The sequence below is a fragment of the Pangasianodon hypophthalmus genome, chromosome 5, assembly GCF_027358585.1.
Source record: "Pangasianodon hypophthalmus isolate fPanHyp1 chromosome 5, fPanHyp1.pri, whole genome shotgun sequence".
NCBI classification, from domain to species: Eukaryota; Metazoa; Chordata; class Actinopteri; order Siluriformes; family Pangasiidae; genus Pangasianodon; species Pangasianodon hypophthalmus.
The window spans coordinates 19,733,794-19,742,581 of NC_069714.1; the positions used below are offsets into that span (position 1 = coordinate 19,733,794).

General features: G+C 39.5%; 1 protein-coding gene across 2 annotated transcripts in view; it reads right to left on the bottom strand.

Moving 5' to 3' along the window:
• Positions 1-5,755, bottom strand: part of fign (fidgetin) — a 45,526-nt gene extending 39,771 nt beyond the window's left edge. Inside the window, exon 1 of one of the 2 annotated variants that reach the window (XM_026913027.3) lies at positions 5,432-5,755. In XM_026913027.3, the coding sequence (XP_026768828.1) occupies positions 5,432-5,645 (214 nt within the window). In that variant the 5' untranslated portion in view covers positions 5,646-5,755. Of the gene's footprint in view, positions 1-4,471 lie in introns of both variants that reach the window. The other variant, XM_053234391.1, reaches the window with a different exon arrangement.
• Positions 5,756-8,788: the final 3,033 nt, after the last annotated feature.

Here is an 8,788-nt window from a genome sequence, read left to right on the forward strand (position 1 = left end):
CTAATAAGAATGTATAAACCTTTATTCTTAGATCTGTCATTATCTGAGTATTTCACATTTTGTTTTGGCCTACTGTACCAGGCATTACATTTTTTTTGCACTATATTGCATTCAGCACTGAATGGAGATTCGTGACTAAAAAAAGACGATGGACAAATGCAGTCAGTCGACTCATCAGTCCAGGACAGCTGGAGTAATAAATCACTGCACACTCTATTTACACTAATCTCATAATGCCACCACTGTAGCCATATTCCCATCCATATTTCTGTTTAGGTAAGCTAAAGATATTGACCAATTACTTTGATAAATTTTGGACAAATTACATTTAACAATTCAAAGCTAACAGACGGTTTTACCGTAGTGTGATTAGTGCCATTTAGAGGAGCTCTGTGGAATTTTCACCATGTTTTCCCCTTTGGCTCCATGACTCAGGACGGCATGCAAACAGGAGCTGGGTTGCCTTTATACAGCATGGATAAATGATAATATCTGTTTAAAAAACCTGCATTCACATGTTGTCCATCAGAGAGAGAGAGAGAGTATGGAAAGAAAATGTGGCAATCCAATGAGCAATATGTGTCTAAATAAGTGTGTGTGTGTGTGTGTGTGTGTGTGTGTGTGTGAGTGAGTAATGGGGGAGGGAGGAAGCAGAGGGAGCATGTCAAGGATTTGAGGTCCTTCATCTCTGCAGCAGAGCATACACATCTCTCAGTATAGCAACAGACAGCTGCAGCTCCTTTCTAACGTGCCCCAACTTAGATCATCGAGAGAACTGACAGCACTCTCCGAAACGCACAAAGATAACACAGCCAGCTGCCACGGGAGAAAGAGAGAGGGAGAGAGGAAAAGAGAGAGAGAGAGAGAGAGAGAGATGCAGGGGGCTCTCTCTGTAGAAATGGGATTTGTATTTGCATGTGTCTCTCCCTGAGGGGTTTCCTCAGTTTTCCTGATGAAAAACACACGAGACAACATTTAACATATTTGCTTAAAGATGACAACCCGCTACTGATTTCATTCGAGCCAGTCTTTTGTCTCGACTGTAGATGGGTTGGGGGGGGGTTTGGGGGGGGGGGGCTGAGGTTGAATGAGGTTTGTTACAGAGACTGACAAATGTATCCGTCTGTACGGATGAGTGTTTCATCAATTTGAAACAGGCCCTGAGATCCCCCAAGGTGCTCGTCTAGCAGCAAGCTGACTTCTTCTACAGCTTCCTTTAATTGTCACCATTACACTGAGATAAAAACTGTCAGTCTCATTTATACAAACAATCCCAAGAGGACTGCGCCGGTTAGACACCCAACCCGTTACACTGTGCCAGATTTTGTAGAGCATTGAGGGATTAGTCAAACTACCGACAAATACAGATACAAAGAAGCAGAAAATCACCGCTAGCAAACTCACCCCTAGAGAGTGAAATTTTACTCTGTAGGAGTTAACCGGTAATGTGTGTATCACACTGAATTCACAGATGCTAAAATGTCAGAACAAAGTGTCACAAAACTAAAAAAAAACTGTATATAATGCCACTTGTGGGTTCTTCCTAATTTTCAGTGGAAAAATAAGAGCCAAACTTCACTTAGAAGAACATGTTTGAGAAATATCTAAATAAAACATGTTCAGAGTGTTTAGTTGCAGGGGAAGTTGTTAAATATCTGTTTGTGTGTGAGATTAGAATTATACTAGTTAACAAAAAAGTATAGCTTCCTTTAGACCACAATACTTATGTCGCATGCCACTCATATGTATTCCTCTCAAAAACTCACACTAAAGACAACTAAATTAAAATAATTATTACTTAGCTGGTACAGTTACTTCAACATTTATCATCAAAATTTACATTAAATATGTTTAAATATAATTCACAAATTGGAATCTTTTAGAACAAATAATGGTACATGCAAACAAAATTACATTTGCATGGGCTCCACTATGAATACTTTTCCAAACAATAGTTTTTCATGTAAAATAATGCTGATACTTAAGCACTTCAACCATGCTATTGTTTTAGGAAAATGCTAAATATAAAGTAGTGATATAGTGAATTGATAGTGCAGTCATTAAACTTTAATTTGTGTCTCTTATAGTGCCTCACACAAACAGCTGTTTTCTATTGCTCGTGTTAAAATTAGCAAAACCATTTCAAAAACATGTTTCAAAATATTCTAATATAAATGTGAAAAAGAGTTAATACCTAAATAACAAATGTTATGTAGAGAATATAAAATTATTAATAAGATAAAACTTGTATATGTGTGTATCCCTAAGGCCCCGTGCTCAACACCAAACACATCAAGTTAAAGAGGGTGCTGAAAAGGGGAGGGGTCAGCATCTGTCATCGAGCACACCGCAAAACTCAACATGAGGTTTCATGTCAACACACACACACACACACACACACACACAAACACACATGCAACCCACAATAAGGAGTGAACGGTTCTGTCAGGTTGGTTAACATGCTGATAGGCGCACCTGGGGTTAAATCAGAAGTATGTGAGACCACCGCAGCTTTTCCACACGTCTTCAAGTCACTTTGTTAAAATAATCAGACGGGCCAACAACCTTCAGAAAAACTCCGGCTGCAAAAGCTGAAACTAAAATCTTTCCAAAACACTCCAGTTACATGCTTGGTGAGAGGAGCTGATCGAAAAGACCTGCACAAACTGCCACAGCTAAAACGAGGCCACTTCTGCCCTGATCAAATGAAATCTAAGAAAACAGATTATGCATCTTCTTTAACAGTGTTATCAAGCAAAGAACACAGAAAACCTACAGGAAAAAAAGCCATGAACAATTTCCATTCTAATAAGAACACACTACAGAAAAAAAATCACTTCAATAAAATAAATTTATAAATGTAAATGTAAATTTCCCTACTGATGGATCCTCAGCGATAAAGAGGAGTTGAAAACACACTTGAAAGTGTTTTAATTGTGTGGTTAAATGCAAATGCTGCTCGTGGGCAACTGATTTTTCATTGCTGCTAAAAAAATACTCTTTCAGGTAAAAATATGTTTTTGTTAATCTAGGCATGCAGTATTAGATAGAATTAGTTAGTTAGAATTAGATAGAAAGCTGATGTGTGGTTAACATTGTCCATTATTACTCTAACAAATTGTGGAAAAGGAACATTTCTCAGCTGATTTTTCAATTTTAAAACAGTGTTATAGCAATAACTTAATTTGTTTGACATGAGTGGATGTCAAACATACATGGACAGTTAAGTCTGACATGCAGAAAGGAACATCTGCCGGGAATAATAACACATAACCTATTTAAAGCCAGGTGGAATTAAAGATGGGAATGTCTAAAATCTAACATTTATTGTGGGTTACAAAACTATACGTGTCATAGTTATATACACTCTACACTATATACTACACGGCGTAATGTACGAACTGTATATAACACACTGTCCTGCACTGCTGATGCAGGAAACAACATGACCAGTCTGAATAATGCATGGAGCCGAATTCAACTAACCATCCTGCAAACTTTTCTCACACACAGACACACACTTACACCATGAGTAACACTAATTCACATGATACATAAAATAATTTTGAAAAGAAACAATGAAATGTGCATGTGCATATACAACACAAATATAACTAATACTGTAATTATAGTTATTTCCTTGTTTTTCTCCTGCTCCATCAGTGTAATCAGACTACAGGCCTGCAGTGTTTATAATGAAACAGAAGAGAAAGAGCACCAAGAATTAATACGAGGTCAGTTTGCTGATTGATCTTAAACTGTTAGAAAGGATGATTAGATTGAGTTCAATAACGAACAGAGACAATATAAAAAGTATAGTATATATATAGATATATATATATATATATATATGTGTATATAAGTATATATACATGTATGTAAGTAAGAGTTTAGGATTTATATATATATATATATATATATATATATATATATATATATATATATATATATATATATATATATAAATCCTAGACTCTTACTTAAATTGAAATTGAAATGAACGATCATTCATAACACAACATACAAACTGGATTATAATAATAATAATAATAATAATAGTAGTAGTAGTAGTAGTAGTAGTAGTTGTTGTTGTTACTGTTGTTGTCGTTATTATTGTTATTATTGTTGTTGTTGCTATTGTTGTTCTTTTTGTTGTTGTTATTATTGTTATTATTGTTGTTGTTATTATTATTGTTGTTGCTGAAGCAGTCTAATGCGTGGAGATTACAGGCTCCATGTGCTTTAGTGAGGGCTTCTCTAACGCTGCTGTAGTAGATAAATTACTTTGTAAACGCTTATCGGATCTAAAACATTTTTTTATTATTATTTTTTTTTTGCAAGGCATTCAAACAGGTAGGCAATCTGTCACTACACACAGATATTATCATCATTTAAATCTGTCATGCATTCAGAGTAAGATTACACATAAAGCTACTGTACGCTGAAATAAGCCATAAAAAAAGAAACGTACCATCAAGAGCGGTGCTACTGATCATCTCTGCCGGGCTCGAGCAGGGGAAAGCGGGGGAGAGAAGCGAGCAGAAGCCGGAGCAATTCCCAAAGCCGGGGCTTTTTTCAGCGCGCGCGGCCACTGCGCTTCCTCTCCGCTAGCAGATTTCCCCTCCGCGTGTAACCCGGGGCTGGGAGCCGGCCTTTATTTCATCAGGTACTCATTTAACCTACATGCATATATTTAAGGAGGAGAAGGCAAAAGCAGCAAAAGCTATTGGGGAGCGGAGAGAGAGAGAGAGAGCAAGAGAGAGAGAGAGAGAGAGAGAGGGAGAGGTGGGGAGTAAAAGCACACACATGAAGCTCATGTCAGTTTTCTCCCCGAGCCTCCTGCTCAAACTCAACACTAGCGTTTGTCTTACAGCTGATTTAAAGCCGCGTTATGATCTAGTGCTCCTCTCTCAGCAGGTCTTCCCGGTGCTTTCAGAAACAGATCACAGCCGCCGCGCTGCTGCAGCCCAATGGCACAACAAACTTTTCCTTCAGCGGATAAAAATCGCAATGCACTGACTTCCCTTTGGCCAAGAAAGTTACTCTGAAACAACTCCAACCCCACCCCAAAGTGAGAGCACTTTCTCTCATCAGAGCCTGGAAATGCAGTGCGATGATTAATGCAACTCGACTATCACTCAGAGGCACCGAACTTCGCCCACCCGGGTGTACTTTGGCACTTCACAACCGTCGCAAAAAAAAAAAAAAAACAACAAACAAAAAAAAATCTCCGATCTCTATTTTGAGATGGGAATTGAGTCGCTTGTGTTTGGTCCTGCAGTTTTTTGGGATAATGATGATGATGATGGTGATGATGCATGGATATCCGGAGAGGCGTGCTACGCGATAAAGCAGCAAGGCGCTCTTCCGTAGTCCAGCGTTTTTGTGGAAATGGTCGCTATGCGGCTGAAGCGGCAGCATTAAGTCTTACCTGCGTGTGTAACAGGGGAACGGCGGAGGTCAGAGCGACATCGATCCGATGGGCTGGCGGAGGGACGGCGGCTCGGGCTACGCGCGGGCGCTGGCGATCTGAAACCATTCCAAGTTAGTGAAGGGGAAGACTGACCACTGCCTCTGCCATGTTGGAATTTCAAACCCCAAACAGCTGCGCCGTGCAACAGCACAGCACGCCGCGCACTGCGCATGCGCCCTGCGCCGAGAGCCAAATTCAAAGCAGGGCCGCGCGCGGAGATGTGTTGAAGTCCAAACGCAGGGCAGACAAACTCCTTCACTCCTTCACTCACTCTCTCACTTCCTCACTCACTCCTTCACTCCCTCACTCACTCTCTCACTTCCTCACTCACTCCCTCACTCCTTCACTCCCTCACTCACTATCTCACTTCCTCATTCACTCCTTCACTCACTCACTCACTCCTTCACTCTCACTCTCTCAGTAACTCCCTCACTCACTCCCTCACTCTCTTACTCCCTCACTCACTCCTACACTCCTACACTCACTCCCTCACACACTCACTCCTTCACTCACTCTCTCACTATCTAACTCACTCCCTCACTCACTCCTTCACTCTCACTCTCTCGGTAACTCCCTCACTCACTCCCTCACTCTCTTACTCCCTCATTCACTCCTACACTCACTCCCTCACACACTCACTCTCTCACTATCTAACTCATTCCCTCACTCACTCCTTCACTCTCTCTCTCTCACTCTCTCCCTCCCTCACTCCCTCACTCAGTCCTTCACTCTCTCCCTCACTCTGTCACTCACTCTCTCAATCACTCCCTCAATCAGTCACTCACTCACTCCCTCACTCTCTCACTCTCCCTCACTCCCTCACTCCCTCTCACTCACTCCCTCCCTCTCACTCACTCCCTCTCTCACTCGCATACACTGAGACAACAATAACCGTTTTATCTTTCCACATTATTCTTCTGGCTTTGAATGAATTAACTGTCAGTTCTTGAAAAGTTCTTGAAATGTTTCCAGTAGAGAAATGATGTGGACGTATTTTAAAGTTAGAATCCATAGCTCTACACTACAGTATGGTTAGGTTATTTTCAGCTTTATTGTCATTGTCAGAGTACGCATACAGAGACAGTGAAATGCAGTTAGCATCCAACCCAGTATAGCAAATAGCAAATAAGTTAAATGAGGTAATAAGGTTATGGTGCAATAAGTTAAGATAACAGTGCAGTTGAAGGTAAACAGTATGATAATGCAAATGGCAATTAAGTTAAATGAAATAAATAAGAATTATGGTGCAGTAAGTTGAGGTAAACAGTATACAGGTAGAGTTAAACAGCATGGCGCATGCAATGTGATGCAGTAGATACTTACAATAGATAAAATGCAAGTACTTGCAAATAATTGCACATAATAACAGTAACGTATAATACTGTACAGTATGGTGTCTAATGCTACTCTTTAGTTATTAGGTTGAGGCTGGCAGTTAACGCTGAAGGGAAAAAGCTGTTCATGAGTATTTTTGTGCGACAGACGCTTTCAGACGCTTTCCTGATGGGAGACATACAAACAGTCCATGGTGGGGATGGGAGGTGTCCTTGATAATGCCTCAGAAATGCATCAGTTGTTTATAATAACTTGAAGTGTTACTACTGATAGGTGCAGCATAAAATGTGACATGATTCCGAAGTAACTTGTTTAAAAGTCATATTTTTATTACCAGGATGATGTACTTGGTTATTATCACATGGTCCATTTAAACACTATCTCTTTTTTGTCCTCCCACCTGTATACACACACACACACACACACACACATATACTTGCAATTAGGAAACAAGGATATATAAGAATATTTAATAATAACTGTTACAGATGTATTTCTACGCATTCGAAAGCAGAAGGCCGATGGACCATAACATTACTAAGTAATGAACAGAACATGAGGGATATAGAAGGCAAGGCAAAGTGAATGTATTTATATATCAATTCATACACAAGGCAACTCAAGGTTCTTAACAAATAAGGGTAAAATAAATATTTGCCAGGTCTGTGTGACAAAAGCAGATCGCAGTAGTTATTCAAAATTTCTTTCACCAAGGTCATGATATTGTCTCATATTATTGTCACAATTGAATTAAAGAATGTCTATGAGAATGATAGGCCAACTCACTGAGAGAAAAACATTCATGTTGAAAATTAGATACTTGTATAACAGCAGACCAATTCACTTGACCACTCGTGCTCCCTCGCTGATAAGTCAGTTCATTTTAAAGCATATTATCCCTTAATTATGATGAATTATTTAGTAACTACTGTAAAAATCAATAGTAAAAGGTATGTGGTTAAGAGTGAGAAATAAAAGTCTAGACTTACCAGTGGGTCTTGGGAGTTTAAGAGATATACTTAATCTAATGTAGACTATATAAAGTGCCCCAATCCTAGCTGTTGAAAAACATGAAAGCATGTAGCAACACTGACCTGTGGATGAATATGCAGTTAAGTTGTCTGTCTTTGTGATTGCCATTCTTAAGACATCACTAGATAATATTGAAATCTTAAATCATGATTTGAATATCAAATCATGAAATGTATGGCTGTCATGTCTGGAATTTTTAAAATTTTTTATTTTTAATATTATTTTGATAGTCATGGGTTAAACCTCATACATCACAACAAGCCCAAACATCGGCCTGTTTTTTTCCTGTAGAGGTTCATCCACTACCTTAACTCTCGTAAATAAACCTGGGTTTGGGAAGGTGAGTTTATATTCATTGATAAAGAGTGTCACCCAGGTTCCCACATGCCTCTGACGCTCTGTGTATGTAGGCCTTGGAGTGATGCATTGATTTGGCCCTGAGCACTTCCCCATGAGCTCAGTAGCCATTTCCAGCTCAGCCTTCAAGCCCAGAGAGGATTCCTGGTGCCCACCTCCAGTCCATCTGGGCCTCTCTAACAAATGAGTGCCCTCCTCAATCCAAGGTAATAATCTTTGTGGCACTGTCCAGCTACTGTATCTTTTACTGCTGAATCTAATTTTGATTTAACCAAGTCCTATTCCACTTTACTTTTTAGGAGAGATGAGTGTTCAGTGTATTGGAACAAGGTGGATATGATGAATAGAACAGAAAATATATTGCAGGATACTTAAATTACATTATGAAATTTAGTGGAGTGGAGCGAGAGAAGGGAAAGGAGAAAGAGGCTGACAGAGAAAGAAATAAAGGTATAGTTAGAGATCTAAAGAAAGGCAGAGCAAGAGATCTAAGGAAATGGCAAAACAAGGGAAGTAAAAAAGGCAGAGGAAAAAGGGAAATGTACAGAAAAGGAGAGAGAGAGAGGGAGGGAGCGAGAGAGCAAGAGAGAG